The sequence below is a fragment of the Anopheles coluzzii genome, chromosome X (genome assembly GCF_943734685.1).
Source record: "Anopheles coluzzii chromosome X, AcolN3, whole genome shotgun sequence".
In the NCBI taxonomy this organism is placed as follows: domain Eukaryota; kingdom Metazoa; phylum Arthropoda; class Insecta; order Diptera; family Culicidae; genus Anopheles; species Anopheles coluzzii.
Window position 1 is genome coordinate 5,897,197 of NC_064669.1, and position 23,814 is coordinate 5,921,010.

Here is a 23,814-nt window from a genome sequence, read left to right on the forward strand (position 1 = left end):
TTATATTGCTATCCTTTTCTTGCAATGTGTTTCGACAAGTTTCATCTTATCATGACCTATATAGCCTTCTAACTTTCCTAGCAAAAATCTACATGAATGGTCGTGTGGTCAGTTACGTGGGTATCAACACCAACGACCATTACTCAAATCTCACTGGCTTTCAGTGCTGGTGGTTTCCGTTGGAGTTTAGTATTTAAACAATCGTATCGCCGTTCTGGTTCTAGCGATGCATAACTTCAATGCGAAACCATACAACAGTACAGAGGAAATGAGAAAGCTCTCCTCCAAGCGATGAAGCTCCACTGGTTGGGGTATCCCACCAACAGAGAGAGAGCGCCACCAGCTTTTTTGCTATTTTTAGAATGCATGAGTCGTTTGCCGTCTGCCGTTTAGGTAGAGTACTAGAGTGGGTTAGAAGCCGTTTAGTGGTCGTTTAGTGGATTTGTGGCACTTGGGTAATAGTAGGATTCGAATCGGAGTCGTGGGTGCGCTCCGGAGAGCACATCACTAGATCTAATATTGATCTGGTTCCGAACTCATAACGGACCTAGAACTGATATTGAACCTGGAAATGTTACTAAACCCATACCGGTCTTGGAACTGATATTGCATTCATACCAGCACTGTAACTGATATTGCAAGCGGAAGAGGTATTGTTCCTGAACCTATACGAGTCCCGGGTCGGATCCCGAACTTATAGTGGTCCTGGAACAGATCCTGAACTCATACAGTCGTGGGAATTGATATTGAATCCATACCGGTCCTGGAAATGATACCGTACCCATAACGGTCTGATCTGATATAAATCTGATTCTGAACGCATACCGGCGATGTAACTGACGTAGATTCCATACCTCATCCAGAATTGCTCCTTAACCTATAGCAGTTCAGTATCTGATACTGTATCCTTACTGGTGCTGGAATTGACATAGAACCCAAATCGAACGTGGAACTAATATAAACCCAAAACCGACCCCGTAACTGTTACATGGCGCTTACTGAACCTGTCACTGCTCGCCATTGTATTCCGATCCGGGAACTATACCTGCACCTGTCCCGGTAACGGACACACATCTCGAACCGGTTCCGGAACCTGTAAAACGCAATCTTCTCTGCTCAGGAAAACAATGTTACCGCATATATCCGATGAAACAATAACAAAATTCACTTTTACCCGCAAACATGCCCATGCTTTATTGTTCAGCTGGAATATCGCTCTGGGGATACAATTTCGCTTTTATCTTGCGGAGCACAAGCTCACCTACCTAGCGCTAGAAGTAAGATAACGAACTTGTTTGTCGGATATGCTGCTCTAGATTTTCAATCAATTTGCCCTTCTTTATGTGCAGCTGGTGCATGACGTACGCGCACACAGTCCTGTCCACGAGGCGCTGGGACGATGTGGAGCGCATGCTTAGAGAAGTGTGTGTATGTGTGTGTGTGTGTGTCTGGATGTGTAACAAAAAAGAAGAAAAAAAAATGCAGTCTGACAGTCAGTTACTTTTCAGGCCCATCGACAGCCACGACTTGGCCGGAAGCGTTCACTCCCTGCTAAACAAAAAAAAGGATCGCTCCCCCCCCCCCCCCCACCCCCCTACCGCACTACATGATGTCGACGTCCGGGTCGGAGTACTCCTCGAAGCCGGCACAGCTCGGGACGCCCGAGTAGTAATGGTCGACGGCGGTCACCTCCAGCTGCAGCCCGCCGGTACACTCGATGCGGAAGCCGTTCAGCACGTCCAGCTGGCGGGGCGCCCTGTACGCGTACGTCTCGAACCTGCTCCCGTTGACGGCGAACTTGAACTCCTGCTCCGCCAGCCCGATCGCCAGCTTGAACTGCTGGTCGATGATGAAGGGGAAGCCGCCGGACCGTTCCTCCTGCCGGAAGCTGTGGAAGAGACAACAGAAAATCACCGAATTGTTCTTCCCCCAGTGGGGCCGATGCGGGGCGACTCACTCGAGCGCGTCGGACGCGTGCGAATTCCGCACGACCACGTAGTGCGGATCGAAGCGGGGATTGAAGTGCAGTGCCTGCCGCTTGCTGCCATTCTCGTTGAACTTCAGGATGAAGCCGCCGCGCGGATTGCCGTACGGGATGGCGGTCAGGATGATGATGTGGCCTGTTCGTTGGTGTTGTTTTTAGAAACGTCTTTTATTTTTTTTTTTTGCAGGTGCCACGCAGGTGCTCAAATAGGAGCCGGAGATAACCTACCTGGCAGGAACGGTTTCGGGACGTCGTTGGAGAAGTAGTAGGCGGTACCGTCGTCGCCCTGCAGCGCCGGATACGGCACCGGGAACGACTGCCGATGGTCGACGGACAGCACCTGGTGCACGTCGCGCGTGATCGTGATCGCCTTGATGTCGGCGAGCGGGCCCCGGATCGGGTACGTCCCGACCGGGGTGCCGCCGAGCGCCACATGGAACTGCTGGTCGCCCACGAGCACGTACAGCGTGAACACCTTGCCGGGCACGAGCCGCTGCAGCACCCTGGCGGTGGCGCCCGCCTCATCCGGCACGTCGTCGGCCGCCGGCTGCCACTGGCCGCCGAGCCGGGCCGTGCGCACAACCCGCTGGCCCTCGTACCGCACCGACAGGTGCAGCAGTGCGTCCGCGTCGGCCGTTTTGTCCGTCTGAAAGCCTACCTCGACTCTGTCAGGTGTGTTTGAACGTGGTGTTAGTGGGACGCCGTTTAGTGTTTGCGCGGTGCTGAGGGCTTTCAACCTTTACCTTTCCGCGTCGTCCATGGATTTGGCCCGCACGTGAAAGATGTGGCCGGTGGCGACCGGGCAGCTCAGCGTACCGGCGAACGTCGTCAGCATGGTCGTGGCGTGTCTGGTCGTCGGGCTCGGCTCGACGGATGGTGAGTAACTGACGAGACAGAAGTTTGCAGTCGGTGCGCTGCGCAAAGGGAGACACACTTCTTATCGCCAACAGTCGATAGTTATCTCCGTGCGCTTGATGGATGACGTACACCACCGGAGCGTAGATGGTATTTGCGGTTGTACACATACACCCATTGGTTTACCCACTACCACACCCAGCAGTGCGCTGAGGATTTACCTTTTGCAAAACATATGCTTTGAGCCTTTCAGCCTTTTGATAAGCAGACGCGGAACGCCGACCTGGAATATACACCTGGACTCTGGACCCCGGGGGGAGGGGAAGGGGAGGTAATTGTGGGTTTTGGGGGTTTGCATTGGGGAGGGGGAGGGAAACAGTGCACACGATATTCCAAACTTTCCGAGCAAGCCCTGCGTATGTAAATGGCATTCGTTTTCCATGCGAGTGATATGTCTGATGAGGCCTGGAGGCGGGCTCTTCCGCTGCACAATTTTGAACCCACGTTTAGAAGATAAGCTAACCCACCGACCCCGCACAGCCTAACTGAACCATTTACTCTCCAAAGGCGAAACCATTCCCGGCCATCAGTTCTTTACCTTTCCCTCGCTCAACTCGATACCGTCCTCGATGGATGGTACGATGCGGGTGTACAATGCGACCCTCTGGATCCGGCTGGAGCTGAAGCTGAAGCCGAAGAGCAAGGCGAACAAGGGGACTGGCAGTATGGCCGGCACGGACAGCCACTGGAACATCCACGGCGGTAACAAGGTGCTCGTGCTGTGGGTGTTTCGCATCATCAACGGATCCAAGCCGGCGGAAACGATGAGCAAGGAGGAGGTGGGTAACGATGGTGGTTCGTAGTGGTACTAGAAATCAAATTCTAGATCTAGCTTATATAGATATAGGACATACTATAATTAAGATTTTTGGGCGGGAATGGAAAGGGAGGTAAACATCACATAAGGAAGGACGTCTCAGTTTAATGCCGAGCAAAAAAAAAAAAGGGTGAAGTATTTAAGGCGCCCTGGATAAACAAATGACAATCCTGTTTACTGCCGACTTGCAAAGACGACATTTTTAGCTGAAAAAACAAGCACTAAGAAGGTTATGCAACTTACAACCAAAGGAGAGTACATCTAATGGGAAGAATGCATCCAGATAAGTTGGGAATGAGCGATAATCCGTCCAAGAAGATGCTGGGATGTATAGTTTAATGTCGTCTGTATACAGGGTTTTTTTTCTGGTGTGGTGGGACACTTCCTAGATTCTTTCTTAAGGAATGTAAACTGTTGGGAATTTGAATCTACAGGATGCCGTACGCTGCTCAGGGTCACTGCAAATTCCTACTGGAATTGTGCAAAAAGCATGCTGTAGACGCTAATTTCCGTCTCGTAAATTTTCTCGTTTATTTCCCGGAATAAAGTGTCCCAAAACTATGAGAGCCAGGACATATCGGCAAGAATGTTGATACAATCCTTTTTGAGTATAATGAGCAGTGCAGGACATAGTGGTCTTCTCTGGGGCACACCTGACAGGTAAAAAAAGGTCTTACACAATCACCAAAATTCTTGATTATGACTATGGATATAGACCGATGTAGGAAGAAATAGGAATGCAGGATCGGATAAATGATAATACGTAACACGCATACAACATAGAGATTGCTACGCTGCTCCAAAATAAGATCTTACGAAGTAAATAATATTTCCCCTATCTCTCCCCCCCCGTTTTCCTTCAGGAGTTCTCGAAGCACACGGAAATGATAGCGAAGCACACGATCCCGCTCGAAACCGGGCTCGGCTGGCAGCAGATCGATCTGACCAACGCAGTCCGCCAGTGGCACGGCGAGAAGCGCAACGACAGCCTAAAGCTGTTCGTCGACTGTTCCGGCTGCGGCAACAAGATCCGAGTGCACATCTTCGAGCACGCGGCCAACCACCACCATCTGGCGCACCTCGCCCGGGTCGGGCTGTACGGCAGCAGCCGGAAGCAGAAGCCGGTGCTGATGATGGACGGTGCGCCCCGGTCGGTGGTGAAGGCGAAGCACCCGAAGAGCCAGGAGCGCAAGGTCGCCTACGGCGAGGGCACGGACGACGACTACAACCGGCCGCACCTGTTCGTCAGCCTGGCGACGACGCAGGTCCGCCGGTTGCGGCGCCGCGCCCTCGACTGTACCGGGGCGCCGAACGAGCAGTGCTGCAAGCAGAAGTTCTACGTCGACTTTAAGGCACTCAAGTGGGACGACTGGATTATAAGACCGCACGGGTACTACGCGAACTACTGCAAGGGCAGCTGCCATCTGGCGGACCGGTTCAGCTCCGAGTACCATTACGTGATCGACCAGTACCGGCGGCAGGGCGGCGCCGGGAACCGGGGGCTCGGCAAGATGCATCACAAGGCGGGCGGCGGGGGTGGTGGAGGAGCGGGCGGGGGCGCTGGATTGGCCGGGATTCATCAGTGCTGTGCGCCGGTCAAGTACTCGCCCATGTCGCTGATCTTTTACGGGCCGGACGGGCGCATCATCAAGCAGGATCTGGCGAAGATGATCGTGGAGGAGTGCGGCTGCCCGTGAAGTGGGCGTGGGAGGCGTATCTCGCTAGAGATTAGCAGCGGCAGTTTTTTTTCTTTTTTTTTTAATGAGAGCTTACGATAAAGCAATACACAATAAACGTATGGATAAAGCCACGCGTCGGCCGGCAAAGTAAGGATTCAAGCTGGAAGTTTTTCTTTCTCAGGGACTTGCTGGGATGACGGAGTCTGTCGGTATTCGAGATGAGAAATTCAGATTCAGTTCATTAAATCTCTGGAAATCCATCTCTAAAATCTCTCGAAATTTTCCTTCATCGCGGTCGCAGACTGCAGCTCCCGCATGGCCAGGCTACAATTCCTTCGCCGCTGCCATTTCTTCCATTCAGGCAGGATCCGCCATTGCTGAAGCTCCCATCTGGCGAGGCACACTCCGATATTATTATATCCGATATTAGGGTTTCTCAGAATGAGTGTGATCTAATTTCTTTTGTTCAAAATTGGCTAGGCAGTAGGGCCGAGTGTTGGATTGAATTTATTTCAATGCGAAAAGGAACATTGGTATTCTCAGTGTTTCGCTTTGTTTGGTTTCTCAATGCTTTTTACATCCCTCTACTCAAACTCTTTCCCCCTTTAGGACTTTAGGAGACTTCTCTCACTTATCACTTCTCTAGCAGACTAAATTATTAAGGGGAGAACGAATTTAGTCTGCTAGAGAAGTGATAAGTGAGAGAAGAAGACAATTTGAGGTCCTAGGTGCATGGCTCGAGGCAGGTAAAAAGTTATTAGTTGAATTGCGGCAAATGTTCCGAATTCCTGCCTAAACGCTCCAGCGCCTCCTACTATGATATTTCTGTCTCGGGCTGGTCGAGAACGGAAATGAAACCGTGTTCTTTCCCATATTTCACCACCTCTTTGACAAGCGATAACATGCGCGGAAGAATCAACGTACCATCCTCAATGCGTTTCAGACACTCAGCCATCTTACGACCTAGCTTGGCAAACCTTTCGCTGAGCTTCTTGTATCGCTGAAACTGTTCTTGGTCAAGCTCCGCACTCCGATTCCAATGTCTTTCATCTCTTGTATTGTGCGTTGACGTGCTTCCCGTAAACGTTTCGCTTCGGCGTGGTCCTTTATGAGTTCTTTAAAAGATTCGATTACCTCATGGATGGACTCCTCTGACATGGATCCCAAGTGCCACATATCCACTGAACGACCACTAAACGGGTTCTAAACGACACAAGCTCTCAACCTAAATGAATATATATAAAGACGGAATATATAAAGACTTTGTTTAGCAGGCGATAAACGACTCATGTATTCTAAAAATAGCAAAAAGCTGGTGGCGCCATCTGTTTGTGGGATACCATACCCAACCAGTAGAGCGCTTCCGCTTGGAGGAGAGCTTTCTCATTTCCTCTGTACTGTTGTGTGGTTTCGCATTGAAGTTATGCATCGCTAGAATTAGAACGGCGATATGATTGTTTAAATACTAAATTCCAATGTTAGAACCAACTCACCAGGCACTGAAGCAAGTGAGATTTGAGTAATTGTCGTTGGTGTTGGTGATATACCCACGTATCTTGACCACACGACCCGACCATTCATATAGAAATTCGCTCGGAAAGTTAGAAGGCTATATAACTGTATAGAGCCGTCTAACTTTCCGAGCAAAATACTACAACCACAATTACTCAAATCTCACTTACTTCAGGGCCTGATGATTTTCATTGGAATTTAGTATTTAAACAATCATATCGCCGTTCTAGTTCTAGCGATGCATAACTTCAATGCGAAACCAGACACACTCTGTACTGTTGTGTGGTTTCGCATTGAAGTTATGCATCGCTAGAACTAGAACGGCGATATGATTGTTTAAATACTAAATTCCAATGTAAACTCATCAGGCGCTAAAGTAAGTGAAATTTGAGTAATTGTGGTTGTAGTATTTTGCTCGGAAAGTTAGACGGCTCTATACAGTTAATATAGCCTTCTAACTTTCCGAGCGAAATTCTATGAATGGCCGGGTCGTGTTGGTCAAGATACGTGGGTATATCACCAACACCAACGACAATTACTCAAATCTCACTTGCTTCAGTGCCTGGTGAGTTGGTTCTAACATTGGAATTTAGTATTTAAACAATCATATCGCCGTTCTAATTCTAGCGATGCATAACTTCAATGCGAAACCACACAACAGTACAGAGGAAATGAGAAAGCTCTCCTCCAAGCGGAAGCGCTCCACTGGTTGGGTATGGTATCCCACAAACAGATGGCGCCACCAGCTTTTTGCTATTTTTAGAATGCATGTGAAGTAGGGAAAAGAGATAGCGATATCGTGGCGAGCGCCGAGTGAGCGAAGGAGGGTATTTAAGCGGCGCGCGCTGCTGGGTCGAGAGGTCAGTTGAACGCGAAATGTCCAAGGTGCAGGACGTGCGAATTGGAGAAAAATAAAATGAACTGAACGAAAGCTACCCATCTTCTTCTTTTGGTGTTTAACTGATTCTCACATGCATGAGTCGTTTATCGCCTGCTAAACAAAGTCTTTATATATTCCGTCTTTATATATACACAACTGCGCCAAATAGCTGTTTGTTTACGCTTTTTCACGAACGTCAAATTTTGTCAACTTTTGTCTACTTTTTTTCCTGGCTGCTCCAGGTTACAAAATTTTGACAAAAGCTCAAAAAAGTGACAAAAGCTCACATTTTGAAAAATTTGTCAGCATTTTGTCACTCCCATGGCCTTTCGCTTTGTGGCGTTTGGGTTGCCTCGTTCAGTTCGTTTGTTTACACGTTGCACGGGATGCTGCATACGATTAATTAATTTTGAAATTTTAACCTTAAAATCTCTTAAGGGCGGTGGCAACGCTTTTTCGCATGCGATTTTATCGGACGGCCTGTCAATTTTTATATGGGATATGACAGATAACGTCGGACGACGAAATCGCACGTTCGACGTTATCTATCAAATCCCATATAAATCTCGTCCGATAAAATCGCATCCGATAAGCGTTGCCACTGGCCTAAAACGATGTTTCTCGATGATATTTCAAGTGTAATAATTATTTATGAGTGTCACACATCCAAAAAAACACTCAAATTTATGTGATATTGTGATGAAACTGGCGCATCGAAAACAGTTATTTTTCAGCAAAACCCTTGTGTTTGGTGCGAATTTTCATTTTAACATATTCATAATTTTATTAAATCAAGAAAAACGAAAAAAAACTAAAAAATAAGTAAAAATATTCGCCAAATTAACAACTCGTTCTTTTCGAGCTTGTGTACGTGCGTTTAGAAATGGACGAGGCAACTGTCAAATTCATGATCTTTGTATTAGCGCAAAAAAGAGCTATGCTTCGATCTGTATCATGCATAGACTTTGGCTCGAAGCTCTCCCAATGTTTAGCAGGAAAGGAATGGTAACGAAAATGAGCGAGATGCAACGATACTCGAACGTCAAAAAACCCTCGCCATGTTGTACGGGCCCAATCAGTCAAACAATACCAACACATCGACCGCATCGACGGTCTCTCGGTGCAGCTGTGGTGAGAAGCTGTGGGCCGCTTTTATGTATTATTATTTGGCGAGCTGTTGATTACGGCCTGCAGTGGGCCGTGGGCTGTGTATCATTAGTGATAGCTGTACCATTCCCCCACCCCTCTCCCCCTCTTGCGCGAGGTCCATTTGGTCGTGTCACCTTAGTGCGAGTGTTGTGTGAACGAGAATGAGGTGTGGGAGGTAGTCGTTCCGCAGCGAACAACAACACAGCTGCGGTGCGATACCAGCGGGGTGAAGTTTTTCGGTGGTGAATCACCACCCCATCCACCCAACAGCACCACCCTACCGTCATCGCTAACAAGTGGCAACAATAACAAAGTGAAACCATTTTGCCTTTTTGCGCGCCCATCCTGCTGCCCCCTGGTCCTGGTCGCAATCAACAGCAACAACATCTTGCAACAGAAAAATCAACCCCCGCCCAGCAGCAACCATGGAGAAGGTGGAGGAAATCAAGTTCAAAGTGCTGGAGCTCATCAACAAAAAGGTTCTGTATGGCATGTGTGTGTGTGTGTGTGTTGGTGGTGTTGATCAGCTGAGGGTGTAACAGCTTTCAAGCTGCTGCACCTCACCACACACATAGCATTCGCTTATATCTATATCACCCCTTTGTAATAAACCCTAATGTGTGTGTGTGTATGTTACGTTTTTTTTTTGCTACAGAAAGAGGTAAAAATTCCAAAGATGGGCTTCACGGACTACTACGTGCAGCAGCAGCAGGTGGCGCGGGTCGCGGCCACACCCGCCGGCCTGGGCGCTCACACGAAAGCGCCCGCGCCCGGATCGGCGGCCACCGCCCCGCTGCCCGAGTACGACTGGGCGGACGAGATCGTGGGGCGGGGCAGGGGGACCGGCGAGCAGGCCGGCTCCGACGGCGAGCAGGCCGCCTCCGACCAGGAGGTACTGGAGTCGACCGAGGCGATCTACTTCGACGGCGGCAGCAACACCGGGCTGCACGAGCTGCGCAAGCTGTCCGAATCGGGCCAGCTGCTCGACTGCGGCTCGATCGAGCAGTCGATGGGTGTGCTGCGCCGGCAGCACCGCGTCATCTCGAAGAAGGTGCTGCAGCTGATACTGGAGCAGCGGGCCGCCTGCGACGGGGAGTTCCAGCGCATCCGCGACACGGAGCGGCTGCTGCGCGACACGGTCACGATGTGCCGGGCGGCCCGCACCAAGCTCGATACTTCGAAGCTGCTGCTGACCACGACCAACCTGGAGATACTGGCGGCGTACAAGAAGCGCCAGACGCTGGTCAACCTGCTGCGCACGCTGAACGCGCTGAAGAGCATGCGGTCGATCGACCAGCGGCTGCAGCGTCGGCTGACCGACGCGGACTACGGCGGTGCGATCGCGATCCTGCTCGAGAACAAGAACCTGTCCCAGCGGTTCCACCAGTACCGGTGCGTCGAGTCGCTGTCGCACAAGCTGCAGGACACGCTGCTGCTGACGGAGGTGCAGCTGGAGAGCGTGCTCGGCGAGATGCCGTCCGAGTTCGAGCCGGCCCGGTACCAGAAGCTGCAGGAGGCGTACCAGCTGCTCGGCAAGCAGCTGATCGCGATGGACCAGCTGCACATGAACTTCGTGTCGTCGGTGCACACGGCCGCGTTCACCGTGCTGCGGCAGCACATGGAGGTAAGCGTGGAGGAGAGCAAGAAGCTGACGTACGAGCAGATGTGCGAGTGCGTCCCGATGGACCGGTACGTGCACTGTCTGACCGAGCTGTGCCGCGCGTTCTGGAAGATACTGGTGTCGTACCATCAGATCCGCTGCTGGCACCAGAACCGCTGCCTGTACGAGAAAGCACCCGGTGGCGCCGAGGCGGAGGCGGGGACTGGAACCGGCAGCGATCGTTCGTCGGCCGCCTTCCAGCAGGAGTACATCCGGCAGAAGCTCGAGAGCGGCCAGTTCCGGCTGTGGAACGACATCCAGGCGAAGGTGTGCGTGTTCATCGGGAGCGGCCGGCTGCACGCCCTCAAGTACGACCAGTTCGTGCAGGTGCTCGCGATCGTGCAGCGGCTGAAGAAGGTGGGCGGCGAGTTTTGCGACAGCCGGTCGGAGAAGCTGCTCGGCGCGATGCAGCGCCAGAGTATGGAGTTTTTCCGGCGGTATCACGCCGCCTGCCTCGAGGAGATCGGGCTGTTCTTCGACCACGAGGTGTGGGTACCGATCGGCAGCTTTCACGACGTCACGCAGCTGCAGGAGTATCGCAACTTTCGGCACGCGCTTGCACGCACGGCGGCGGCGGCGGCGGCGGCGGCGGCCGCATCGGCAGTCTCGACCGGCAGCTCGTCTGTCGTGGCGCGGGCAAGCCCGGCCGGCACGGACCTGCTGCCGGACAGTGCCTCCTCGCTGCACTCGCAGGACGAAAGCTCGCTGTACGGGTCGTGCGGGTACTTCCTGCGCTTCACCGAGAAAAGCTCCCCGTTTGACGGTGGGTTCGACAGCACGATGCTGGAGGAGGACATACTGGCGGGCATTGCGGACGAGTCGTCCTACTACTGCTCGGAGGACAGCAGCGACAACAGCAACGAGCAGCCGGCCGGCTCGCCGTCCTCGCCGCGCCACGGACCGGCCGCACCGGCGGCGACCCCGCAGCCCCCGCTCGTCGTCGTCAACACGTCGCTGACCGTGCTGCGGTGCATCGGCCGCTACCTGTACTTCTGCAAGCTGCTGCACCCGATCACGCCCCAGATCGTGCGCTCGATGGCGGAGCTGATCGACTACTATCTGTACTCGGTGCACGACCTGTTTTCGGCCGATCTGCCCGTCCCGCGCGACAATCTGGCGAGCGGGCGGCTGCGGGCCGCATTGCAGCGCATCCAGACCGAGCTGCTGCCGAAGCTGCGCCGCGTCTGGCCACTGTCGGACGAGATGGTGCGGCCGGATCTGGCCGACCCGGACACGCTGTACGGGCTGCAGAAGCGCATCGTCGCCTCGGAGAGCTGCGTCACGCTGGTCGCCCAGTTCCGGCAGATGGAGTCGTACCTGGGCGGGCTGCTCGGGGGCGGCGCTACGGACGGCGGCGAGGATGGCTGGACGCAGGGGGCGCTGCACGAGTATCTCGCGCGCACCGGCGAGTACGTGCCGGATGTGCGCAAGCCCATCTTCATGTGCTCAACCGCGCGCGTCATCGATCTGCAGGCGGTGCTGAACGCGATGGCCAAGGTGAAGTGGGACGTGAACCACGTGAACGTGCAGCACTCGCCGTACATCGACACCATCAATCGGGTAAGCGGGGCGGTGGCGTTTCATGCTTAGTGGCTACTTTGTTTTTTATTTTTTATTTTAGGTTCAGCCTTTGTTTTTAGTGGTGGGAAAAATGAGTTTTTGTGGAATCGATTCCGGCTAACTCCGAAGTTTTCTGGAATCGATTGCCGATAGTACGGTCGGATCAGTTTCTGGAATCGACTCTAGAATCGGCTCCGGAATTGGTTCCGGAATCGGAATCGGCTCCGAAATCGGAATCGGCTCCGGAATAGGTTCCGGAATCGTCATTGGTTCCGTAATCAGAATTGGTTTCGAAATCAGAATCGGTTTCGAAACGGAGTCAGTTTCGGCATCTTCAAAAAAAGAGGCGTTAATCGATTCGGAAACCGACTCCGGAATCGGATCCGGACTCGGGTCCGGAACTGGCTCCGGAGTCAACTTCAGAATCTTCTCCAGAATCGACTCCGGAATCGGCTCCGAAATTGACTGAATCCGGAGTCAACTCTGGAATCGGCTCCGAAATCGACTCCGGAATCGACTTCAAAATCGACTCCGAAATCGGCTCCTGAATCGGCTCTGGAATGGGTTCCAGCATCGGAATCGGCTCCGAAACTGAATCCCAACACGAAATCGGGTAGATCCGATTCCGAGCTTCCACCACTACTTTATTTTTTGATAATTTTATTTTTAATTTATATCCTCCATAAATATCTCATTTTTTATTTTTTTTTGTCACATGGTGTGGTATAGTGAGTTTACTTTATCCGCATTCTGTATTACCCTGTCTGTGAGGAAAAAAGAAGTCTCGTAAAGATAAGCGAAGAATGGAATACATTTCAAAGTGTTATTTATTTTATTTCTACCATTTAAAGCCACAAAAGCCTTTAATAGCCATAGTTTTAGGAGCGTGTTTAGTAATAATTATCAGAACAGACAGGATTGTATTAAGTATAAAAGTAATTAAATATCGCTTCAGTGTCCCATGCGTTGCGACAAATTTCCCTCTACAAGACAAGGAAAGATAGCTTAATTTAGCTTAACAGCCCAGACAGTGTCACGCGGCCATAATGATGAAACAGTCTGCATTATCGATTAAAAGACGAGTTCAGTAACGATTTTCCAATCTTCTCTTGCTTTTGCAGGGCATACAGTACTTCGCGATGAAGCTGGAAGAGCAAACTTCCACCGTGATGCTGCCGCCGGACGTGCTGTGGGATAGCTTTGTGCACGTGCTGACGCATCTCCTCGTCGAGGGGTAAGTTGGATCGTGAACCCTTCTTCTTGTAATCCCTTTTCTTGTTCCCTCTCTGATTGCACCATTCGCTCCCCTTTTTGCTCCGCAGCTTTTCGAACGCGAAAAAGTGCTCCGCCGGGGGCCGGGCGCTGATGCAGCTCGACTTTACCCACTTCTGGTCGCTGCTCGAGATCGTGTCCGGCGGCAAGCATCCCGAGCACCGGGCGTACGTCGAGCAGTACGTGAAGGCGTACTACCTGCCGAAGGATCTGCTCGAACAGTGGCTGCTGGAACCGCGCGGCTACTCGCCCAAACATCTCGCCGGGCTGGTGCAGTGTGCGTGCAGCAGCGACAAGAAAACGCGCCAGCGGCTGCTTGCGCTGGTCGAGTCGGTCCCTAGTCCAGCTGCCGGCATGCCCGGTCCGGCCGCCAATCCGGCAACCCCGGCGCAGCAACTGGCGGGCGATGGGGCGGCCTAAACGGACTGAACGAGATCTGGGCAGTGGAATATGGATCTGTTGGGCTTTTTCTCTTACTCTCTGTCTCTCTCTCTTGAAATGTTTTTTGTTTGTTTATTTGTTTTGTTACGCTACCCTCCCTACCGTGCGTAGTTGTAGTGAAGTGTTTATATTGTTTATTGTTTATTTTATACATGTAGTTTTGTGGGTGTGTGTGTGGGTTTTTGGTGTAGTATTTTCTTTTTGTTCACTCACTTATCTGCCACGGACTGAAATCTCGAACAAAAAAAGCATCAATCATATTGTTTCTAGTCTTTTTGCTCCTCGTTGATTTCTACCCTTGCAATCTCTACCGTTCTCTCTTTCATTTTCTCTTTCTCTCTGTTTATGTGCAACCCTTTGATAGTGGAATAAGTTATGCTCATTGTTTATTTAAGTTCGTACACTCATTTTTAAACGAATTGTTATAAATGCGCTCACCCCGATTAGTATCGCTGAGCAGCGTGGCTTCCGCCTCCAAGTATTCCGGTTCCGGCCATGGAACGCTAAGCTAGTTAAAAAGTACGTACCGAGGCAACGAGGAGAGCGGACGGGGAGAGAAGGGGCTGATGCTTCATCTTTCCCTTCCACCTCCACGCTCCGCGAGTTTCCTATGTTGCACCGAACGCACCCGAGATCGAATCTGATTTACTTACCTTAAGCGAAATACCTGACGAAATAAGGCAACAGAAAAGACATAGCAGCAGTATTGGTTAGCGAAGGAAGTATAGATGTGTACCAAACGAGCAGGCCCAGCACCAGCAAATGCGTGTATGGACAAACGAACAAAAAAAGAAGAAGAAGAAAGGAAAACACCTGCTTCTAGAGATGTAGGATACGTCCTGGGCGTGATTGCGTGATCGCCCGATAGCAGCATGTTAATAATTGTATATTATTTATATCAAACTTGAGCTAATATATTCCGCAAAATTATGCACTTGTGTGTTTGTTACTGGATGGGTTGTGTCGATGGTGCCTGGTGGCTTCGCTCCGGAGACGGTCGGGAGCAGTGCTGCAAAATGTCAATGTCAATGTCATAAAAAATCTGACTGAAACAAAACCCACATCAGTGTTACGTACTCCAATGTGATAATCAGAGGTGATACTCAAAACGATTGGTGTGGCCAATACATGTTTAATGACATTTTTGTGACCATCGCTTGGTCAGTCACTATGTCATGACTTTTTTTTTTACCGTGATCAGTTCTGCAAAATGTCACTGACATAGTCATGACAAATTCTGACTGAAACAAACTCATGTTTTGATCACCAGCTCTACCGTGATTGTCAGAGATGAGACTCAAACAGTTGGTGCGACGATCACATGCTTTGTGACATTTTGTGTCGGTGATCATCGCGATGGTCATGGGAGATATGCCGTGCTTGCGAGTGATTCTAAGAAACAAAATAAAAATATATTTTCTCGCGCTGTTTGACCCGACAGACCATCAAAGCAGACAGAGCGAGAGAGCATGCTCATTTTGTTGCTTGGGACCCCACGCCAAGTATATTCCAAGAATGTAGTGATTATCACCGACACAAAATGTCGTGACCAAGTGAGTGGCCAAGAGTTGGGTGCTAAACAAAATATCACCAAGCATGTGATTGATCCACCAACAGGTTGAGTCTCACCTCTGATCATCTCAGTTGTGTACGTGAGCTGATTTGAACTTTGTTTCAGTCATGAGTGTTGATAACTGAAACAGTGCAGAATCTAAAACTAACTGAAACAGATAACTGAAACAGTGCAGAATCGTATAATGCAGAATCTAAAACGCATTTACGGCTGACGTTGCTTCAGATTGCAGTAAGCAGTTTAGGAATTCTCTGTAGGAAATTATACAGGTCCGTGATCCCATGTTAGGCCGACTTGTAAGAAGATCCTTCTGGACTTTTTTTTTCTCCAAATTTTAATTAAACTTGTTGGTCTTGCTAATCCGAATCTCGTGATTTCCAGCTAAAATATCACCAATATTCGTGTAATTTTGCAAGTAGGGAGCGGTTTTAGTCACTTTATGAATTATTTGATATGATTCTGACTGAATATAACAGTTTAAAACCCTTTGAAATAGTTCTTCACATTCGATCAAAAGGGAAATTATTTGGCAATTTACAATTGATGTGTCAAATCAGTACAATTTGCTCAAAGAATTGTCAAATATAGAAAACCGTGTATCTCCGAATCCGCGTATAAGAGGTACCGTGTATCTCGGGGACCGCCTGTATAGCGAATTTTCGAGTGATATTGCCTGTAGTTGCAGGTTTTAATCACTAGATTAGTTGTTTGATCTGATTCCGACTGAAGATTACAATTTTATACCCTTTGAAATGGTTTTTTGAAACGGGACTATTGATGTGTCAAATCAGTACAATTTGCTCAAAGAACTAAGAATACAATCAAATGAAGAATATCGTCTTTATAGAAATCGCGTGTATAGAGTGTGGCGTATATCGGGGAACACCTGTAATTTCAGTTTGGATGCTAGATTGTTGAATTATTCTATAATTACTTTTATCATAAATTTATGAGAAGAGTCCTTTTTACTCGCAGTGTACCCGTGTTTACCTAGCTTCCCCTATATAACTGTACATGTAACTGTCCTTAGGTTTGATATCAAATGACGTCACAGTGAGCTGGGAAAGGATTTTCATGGGAAACTAGGTTTAAAACAATTTAAAAAATGTTTCATATACAATTACCTACCTCATACCTCAAAATCATGGGTCGACAAGGAAGGAACAATTGATTAGAATTATCGATTTTTTTGACCCAAACCCAAATCAGGCAGCGTAGTACAGTCGCTTGAGCCAGCATTGAAGTCTTTGGTCGTTAGATTTCCTCCTGCTCTTGAGAATAGGTGTTTTATTCTACATTTCAGTACAGTGCGTTGCACGGGGCCTTCAGCCTTGAGCTGTAGAACATACGCAGCTCATCAAACTTTTCGGCAAAGCCTGACCTATTCGGTTTGGGCTTAACTTAAAGCAAACTCCAGTAAGCGACATTTGCAACATACGAATCGGACATTACTTCACAGGTACGTGTTTATTTGCTATCGCCTTCTAGAGCGGCCGCAATTTGCCATTTACTCTACAGATATTCGGTACGCTTTTTCCATCCTTCTGGCCCCGGGTGCTGGGGTAAATCGGGCATCAAATGACATCAGCGGAAGCGGCCCGTACTTGGCGAGATCCGCGTCTAATCCTTCGTTCCCTACGCAGCAGCCTTTGTTGAGGTTTTTTGTTGTTGTTGTTGTCCGTTTTACAATCATCTCGCTCCTTCAATTTACCTACGTAAGCTCGTTTAATGGTTAAGTGTTAGCTTGTAATTTTATACGTTTCTGCTGGCTGGATGTTTTTTCGTTTTGTTCTGCTACTCTCATATACTCGAAATTCCTTCCCATTCCAATGGCGCGTGGCAGCTACGAAGTCCGAACCACACCCAACGGGAAGGATGTTGGTAAGTTTGCTGCTGCCCAAAGATGCAGTAAATCGGACGTCGACGCAGCGGGACAAAACAAATGCAACCGCAAAAAGCAAACGCAACTACGAAATAACAGCCTGAAACGAAAACTAAAGACCAAAAAAAAAAAAAAAACACCTCAGCTAAGGTGCCACTGGGAGAGCCAAGGTATGGCGATTTCAGCCGGCCGGCTGGTTGTGTTTTAGGTGTTCGCCGTTCGCGCATAGGTGTTTTTATTTGCGGTGTGCTGATTTATGGCCGCCCATAAGTCACTTGTAAAGATGTAGAACAGCAGCAGCACCAGCAGCGATAGGAAAATAAAGCGGCAACGGCGAATGGGAATGGGAGGCTCTTGGGTTCAGCTCCAATCCGAATCCAATTGGGCAGGCGGGCCGAAGCGTACGCGTCGAAATTATAATAATTAGATCGAAAAGCCGACGATGGCTCTGACAGTGCCTGCCAAATAGACGGAGACCGTTGAAAGACAGAAAGAGAGAAAAAAAACAATACAAAACAAAAAAGCATCAAAAGACAAAATGGGGAGGTGGCCGACTGTATCCGTTCTAACCTTCTAAAATGCGGGCCACCTTAACCGGCTGTAGTTTGTTTGTTTTGTTGGTCCAGTGGGAGGGAATGAGGGGGGAGTGACATAAATGTCGGAAACTGTACACACTCTTGGATGTAGGGTGCGGTCTGTTCAACATTGGATACATTGGGATGTTGTTTTTTTTTGGCAGTTCACAAACATGGTCTTAGCAGTTTTCGCTGATATCCGAAGGAGTTGCGATGTTCTGGAAGCCACGTCCAAGTACTTCCATGGTCTTGGATCTTAACATTTGATTACTTCAAGCTGCGACAACTTAGAAGGTTTACGTTTCGAAAAAAGGGCTTCAAAAATCTACAAAAGATACTTCAATTCTTCGCAGTGTCCTTCAATTTTGGATATATTGGGCCTGCAACCTGATAACCTGCTGAGGATCTCAGCCTTTTTTTCAGGACCTCAAAGTCTGGCAATGTCGGCAGGAGGGCCAACCTCAATTCTGAACTGGTATGTCCAGACGGCGTTGCGACCACTTCGAACTTCCCACTTTGGAAGTCCCTCTTCGGCTAGTGATGCCTTCAAACTCATTGATGCTGCAAAAGTCTCATCATTCACTGACTGCGCGAAAAGAACACAAATCCAAAATTACCCTTTTTAGGCTTCTATTCAGACCCCATCCCCTACGAATGCGTACATTCCACGCATCGATTTAATCGCTGTGCTCCATTAAATTAAGCAAAGCTCTACTTAAATATGCAAAAAATAAAATAAAAAATAAAATCCAATGCTACTGCCTCCGACTAGCACAGGTGCCTGTAATGACGTACCTGGAGCACCTTGAGGACGGCTTAGGCAGCGTGCTTGCGTGAAGATTACATGCGTTTTGTCACCGCGTCCCGTGCGCAATAAACACGCAGTTAAAGCTGGAGCCAAAGCTAACGCGGCGCTCTCCCTGCAGCCCATTAAACGTCGATTAAAAAACTGCTTAATTCCCAGCAGTCAACCCAAGGGTGGGGAAGGATCGTAAATTAATTTTAACGCTCCCGCCATTCTGCAAAAAGGGCTTAGCGCACGCGCGCGCGCGCGCGGACGATGAGATGCAAAGCGAACTAACAGTGGCACATACATCAGGCACACGGCTGTCCGGCTTCCGGCTCGGTGTTGACATTCATATCTCTGCTCTCCCCCCCCCCCCCCCCCCCTCCAATAATGGTCTCCAGGTGCCCGGGTGTGAAGTTACAGCGAGTGATTACTAATTGGTGCGGTGCCGTTTCTGCCGCCGACCCTATTCGGGATTATGCATTATTTTTGCAAATGCTCGCTGCACGAAGGTTATCGTAGGGGGGGGTCTTTATGCAAGTAGGAAATTTATAATCCATCTACGCAGTGCGTTCGGTGCGTCTGTTGGTGCGATCGTAAAATGGGCGACCCGTCTTAATCCCGTGCGTATGGGCCTGCGAAGCGAGTAGAATTAATGGGCTGTAGTCTCCCGTTTTGCAATTTAAAAACGTACGCAGAAGTCTAAGTGCCCCTTCGGGAGGGCGATTAGTACCGGTCCATTTTGTTCACACTCTGTCCCCCCCCCCCCCCCCGGCAGTAGTAGGATTCGCAGCATATCTTGGCGTCCTACGCACGAATTCTTAGAAGCGAGCCATTTCCTTGTCGAAGTTCCTGGTAATACACGGCTTAAGATACTAATAACAATTACACAAACCAAAAGGATCCACATTCCTTGGCACAGACTGTGCAGGTTAGTTTACGACGTTAAGCTTGGTACTTCCCCCCTATGGTCGAATCTATGGCCAGTGGAGACTCCAATATTAGTGCATTGATTGCAAACAGACCCTTGCAAGCCCCTTCACTCGTTAGTGCGTGCCGAGTCTATGCCGCATCTCCACTTGCGCTGAGGATCATCTTGCGCGTTGCGGCCTGGGGGAGAAACCCAACGCTGATCGATCTGGTTGGCAATGGGCACTGGCACTGTGTGTGCGCATGCCTGTCTGATTAAAAACCCGGACCCGTACCAGTCCGGTTGAAATTCCTAACCGATCGGTGGCAGTGACTCAGCCACTACACGGTCGATACTGCGCACGGCTCCACGATGTGTTCCAGAACGTACTCCAAGCTGCTCCAACAGGTCGGCGATGCGTCGTCTATTTTCGACAAGGTCGTCTTCGTAAAACCGTTCCCCTATTAAGGGCTATTAAACTTTGTGCAGGGGGGGGGGGGGGGGGGGAAACAACCCCCATTAAGACCCTACGCAAGATTAGCCTGTAGCCGTTTTGCGGACATCTTGCTGCATTGTTTTAACCGCCGGTACGCAGTGCCGCGCTTTATTGTCCTATAAAAACTTTAATTGTAGCGCCGATTCATAGGGGGCCGCGATGGCTCCAGCCGGGGCACGGTCTGCCGGGTCTTTCGTCACAGACGTCTAGCCTGGGCCTGGTGCGGCTAGTATAATCAATGGTACGGATGCTGGTCGCGCCGGCCAGACGGTTAGAGGCGTACGCGCGCGGACGGAGAAGCGAAAGTAAGGCGCGAAATTGACCCGGGGCCTGCGGAGCGAATCTTTGGGCGAGCCGCAGTGTGCGAAGATCCGGCAACCGGTCGAAGGGCAGTGCAAGTTGTCACCGATGTATTACCGATCGTTTATTAACCGTGCGCAAACAGCGTACGGTGCAGGGTTGGCGACCTCAAGATATCATGCAGCTCTTCAAACTTTGGTGTGATGTTCTGCTGAGCCTTTTTAGATGAGTTCTGTTAAGTTGGCGTTACTTGAAAAGGTTTTTTTTGTGTCTTCACAAGTATTATATTACATTTTTTAATTCTATCAAACACATTCGATTCATATCGATTCTGAGTTGCTATTAAAGAATCTTGAAGTATGCTTAGATGCGCCAATCGACGTTCAATGTTCGATAAGAGCTTGTCTTCTAGATGTTGGAGGACACTCATTTATATTGGAAGCCTTGTTTAGGCAGTTGGGTTCAATTTTTTATGAAATATGCCATCATATGAGACCTCATCTTTGAGTTATGCTACAGGAACTCTAACATCTCTCGTGTCACTGTCGCTTACTTACTTTATTATTTTTCCCAATAGTAGTCATCATATCCAGCTCACATTCTCATCTTGTATTCTTCGTTTCTTTTCTTCACAATGTCAATATCTCCAATTCCCTTCCCGGAAGAATGCTTTCTTTCATTCGGATTCAATTCGCAAAACCTGAAGCTGAATGTTTAGAAATTTGAAAAAAAAAACAAATAAACGGTCCAGTGTCAGGCGGCCCCTGCATCTTCGAATGGGTGGTGACCCCTGAGCCCAGCCCCAGCAGGGTGCCCACTGATTACTTATTAACGCGCACTGGCACTGGCGTATGATTAAATATGCAAATAATGCGCGAAATAATGATGTTACACTGATTGTGCGGTGCGTTTAATTGATTAATTGGGACCCGGTTGGCGCCTCTGCCCGGACTGCCACAACGCCCGGTACCCGGCTCGCAACGGGCTAATGGTTTCGCACACGCAGCAACGAGCTGCAGCACCGAATTTATCCTCTTCTGGCCCGGCGTACGGTTAGGCACAGCATTACCCCAGGGATGATAGGAGGGGAAGGAATCTAGCAATTCAGAAACCCTTCGGTTCGTTGTTTTTGTTGTTGTTGTTGTTTACTCTCTCTGCCTGTTATTGCACACATGAAACAGGTTTGCAGGTTCGACGTCTCGCACGAACAAATCGGGACCGCCCGAAATGTTGGCGACTATCAGGACCAACCGATCGGCACGCAACCGAGCGGGCCGCGCACTTAGCCGGCTGCGCTCGCCGTCCCGGCAAACCCCAGCACTCCCAGCCGGTGGGGGCACCCTCGGGATGTTCGCGCCGCAACAGCCTCTCCCAGCTATTTTTAGGCCCGATTCGATGCCCCGGGAAGCCGCAAAGGTCATCCGATACGTTTTCCGGTGGCGAGCCACGCCTGATCGGTGCAAATTATCATAATTCAAAACACTGGTAGTAAAGATAAAGGGGCATGCCTTCCCCAGTCCCCATCGGGCGCCGAGCACGAGGGGTCCGTTTGCGCTTAATCCAATGTTTCAACCGAACCTCGGAACCTGCGGACGTACGAAGAGGCTTTAAAGAGCAAAACCAAAAAACAAAACAAAAAAAAACACAAACGCAAGCCTACAAATGGATTCCACGGCACGGGACCCGAAGACGGGAATGCCAGAATCCCGCTGGAATGCTCTGCCTAGTTGCTAAACTGGTAACCACCTTGTGGTGGAAGGGGCTGATACTAGCTTATTAAACTTGTAGCAAAACCATGGCGCAGAAGCAGTATAAGAAAATTGTGGAGCAGGACCAGCAGGCCAGCGAGCAAAATCTTGAACTTCAACAACTTCTTCCCGAACGGCCTCTCCCCCTCCATCGTTTGTTTTCCAACTTCGGGCGCAAGTTTGATGATGTTTCCAGGTACCAGCACAACCATCCCACTCCCCACTACGCTCACCCAATTGCTTCCTTGGATCGGTCTGTTTGGACAGGACCTTTCAGCCGTGCAGCACGATCGGCGTTTCCGATTCAATGAACTGGAAGCTGGCGTCGGCGCGCTCTTCGTCATTCCTGTTTGACATTTTGCGCAATTAGAAGCAGAAGGAGCAGCATCAGAGCAAACAAAGCACAAAGCGTCCACGCAAAACATCAAGCTCAGCCCGGTTGATGAGGGATCAAGAACCACGGCAACAAAAAGCGGGCTGGAAGTTAGCGCAGATGTAACGCGATGCAGTTGGGGGATTGTTTTTTTTTTGTATTTTTTTTTTTAAATATACAACAACTACCCTGCAATGTACATCAGAGGTGGACAGTGCTGCGTCGGAAGTACCTTGTAAAACTGACGCGTTGCAAAAGAGCTACCCGCGGCTCCAAACAACGCCATTATTGCACGCACCTTAAGCGGCACACTGTGGGTTTTATGAGCAATATGTGCAGCTGTGAGCACACACTTCTCGACGATATCCGGACGAATTCGGGTGTCTCACAGCGGCGGCTTTATCAATCGTCTCAACGGCCCAGCGGGTGGCGGGTGCCACCCGCGACTACCAGGGCGGTACAGAGTAGCTGACGTGGCCAGTGCAACAGCGGGTGGGCTGGTGTCACACGAGTACTGGATCGTTGCCCATCTTCTGCGCGACAAACGACTGCGGAACGGTATGGGGCATCGTTTATTGAATTATCGAAAATATATGCCGAGCCTACTGCACACCAGAAAGGGTTCGTTGCCTAGTGCCGCTCCCGGGACGGGGTAATGAACCCGCTGCCACTCAGATGCGGCGCATCAGGTGATTGTCAATCAAACCTCTCGTGGGAAGCTCCGATGGCTGCAATTTTGGGGCAGCGCCGAAGTGGGCCTCGTACTCAAGGCTCGGTAACCAGTTTTGCTTGCGTGGCCTGGCCTTGATCTTGCGGCGTTGCCGGGCAGCCTGGGAACTGGGAGGGGATTGTTCCGACTGTCCAACCTCTTTGATCCGATTGTCGCCAAATTGTCAGGGCAGGGAGTGTGCTACGCAGCGAAGATGAGTGGTTCAACGGACTCGCTAGGGAAGTGCTCGAAGTAAGCGGGATTGCCGGTATTGCAAATACGCCAGCCCCCGGGTGCATCTTTCTGCTGGGATAGGGTGTTTGCCCAAACCAATCCCGAGCGCGTGCGATCTTGCGTGTGATCTTGAACTTGACTCGAGCGCGTGCGCGCGGTCGCTCAGCTGAGCGAGTCTGGTTTCGTCACCCGGTGATGCCTGCGAAATGTGAAAGGCGCACCCCGGAGACTTGATGCTTGCGTGCTCCCTTGCCTTGAAGGCTGGAGGATGCTTTGCTTATATGGTCTGGCAGGCTTTGCAGCTACAATGCATCTTCGCAAAGGGGGATTGGTGTACATCGCACTGCTCCTGTGCTTC

The 23,814-nt window shown here is 50.0% G+C and overlaps 4 protein-coding genes across 5 annotated transcripts in view; 3 read left to right on the plus strand and 1 right to left on the minus strand.

The window, feature by feature from the left end:
- LOC120961686 (uncharacterized) overlaps window positions 1-23,814 on the plus strand; it is a 395,308-nt gene that overhangs the window by 121,111 nt on the left and 250,383 nt on the right. The window lies entirely within an intron of this gene.
- LOC120958208 (32 kDa beta-galactoside-binding lectin lec-3-like) lies at window positions 1,603-2,744 on the minus strand. The gene is made up of 4 exons (XM_049610899.1): window positions 2,728-2,744; window positions 2,213-2,649; window positions 1,958-2,120; window positions 1,603-1,888 (listed from the first exon to the last, which is right to left on the minus strand). Exons 1-4 carry the CDS (start codon window positions 2,742-2,744, stop codon window positions 1,603-1,605), a joined length of 903 nt encoding a protein of 300 aa, XP_049466856.1.
- Window positions 2,656-5,549, plus strand: LOC120950549 (inhibin beta chain). Of its 2 annotated transcripts, none has more exons than XM_040368678.2 (3): window positions 2,656-2,860; window positions 3,407-3,678; window positions 4,580-5,549. In XM_040368678.2, the coding sequence occupies exons 1-3, from the start codon at window positions 2,767-2,769 to the stop codon at window positions 5,411-5,413; spliced, it is 1,200 nt and encodes a 399-aa protein (XP_040224612.1). In that variant the 5' UTR covers window positions 2,656-2,766; the 3' UTR covers window positions 5,414-5,549. The 2 variants fall into 2 exon arrangements, with proteins under 2 accessions (XP_040224612.1, XP_040224620.1); XM_040368686.2 differs by having other exon boundaries at window positions 2,819-3,170.
- Window positions 9,247-14,803, plus strand: LOC120950540 (syndetin). Its single transcript, XM_040368666.2, has 4 exons — window positions 9,247-9,415; window positions 9,592-12,156; window positions 13,278-13,390; window positions 13,479-14,803. Exons 1-4 carry the CDS (start codon window positions 9,362-9,364, stop codon window positions 13,846-13,848), a joined length of 3,102 nt encoding a protein of 1,033 aa, XP_040224600.2. The 5' UTR covers window positions 9,247-9,361; the 3' UTR covers window positions 13,849-14,803.

What these genes read in the sequence shown, in the direction of transcription:
- LOC120958208 (XM_049610899.1), bottom strand. An exon ending in CCCGAAACCGTTCCTGCCAG is followed by an intron (nt 2,121 to 2,212) that starts GTAGGTTATCTC and finishes ACCAACGAACAG; the next exon opens with GCCACATCATCATCCTGACC. An exon ending in CACGCGTCCGACGCGCTCGA is followed by an intron (nt 1,889 to 1,957) that starts GTGAGTCGCCCC and finishes TCTCTTCCACAG; the next exon opens with CTTCCGGCAGGAGGAACGGT.
- LOC120950540 (XM_040368666.2), top strand. Translation starts at nt 9,362, where the DNA reads ATGGAGAAGGTGGAGGAAATCAAGTTCAAAGTGCTGGAGCTCATCAAC. An exon ending in ACATCGACACCATCAATCGG is followed by an intron (nt 12,157 to 13,277) that starts GTAAGCGGGGCG and finishes TTGCTTTTGCAG; the next exon opens with GGCATACAGTACTTCGCGAT. An exon ending in ACGCATCTCCTCGTCGAGGG is followed by an intron (nt 13,391 to 13,478) that starts GTAAGTTGGATC and finishes TTTGCTCCGCAG; the next exon opens with CTTTTCGAACGCGAAAAAGT.
- LOC120950549 (XM_040368678.2), top strand. Translation starts at nt 2,767, where the DNA reads ATGTGGCCGGTGGCGACCGGGCAGCTCAGCGTACCGGCGAACGTCGTC. An exon ending in CGGGCTCGGCTCGACGGATG is followed by an intron (nt 2,861 to 3,406) that starts GTGAGTAACTGA and finishes TACTCTCCAAAG; the next exon opens with GCGAAACCATTCCCGGCCAT. An exon ending in AAACGATGAGCAAGGAGGAG is followed by an intron (nt 3,679 to 4,579) that starts GTGGGTAACGAT and finishes GTTTTCCTTCAG; the next exon opens with GAGTTCTCGAAGCACACGGA.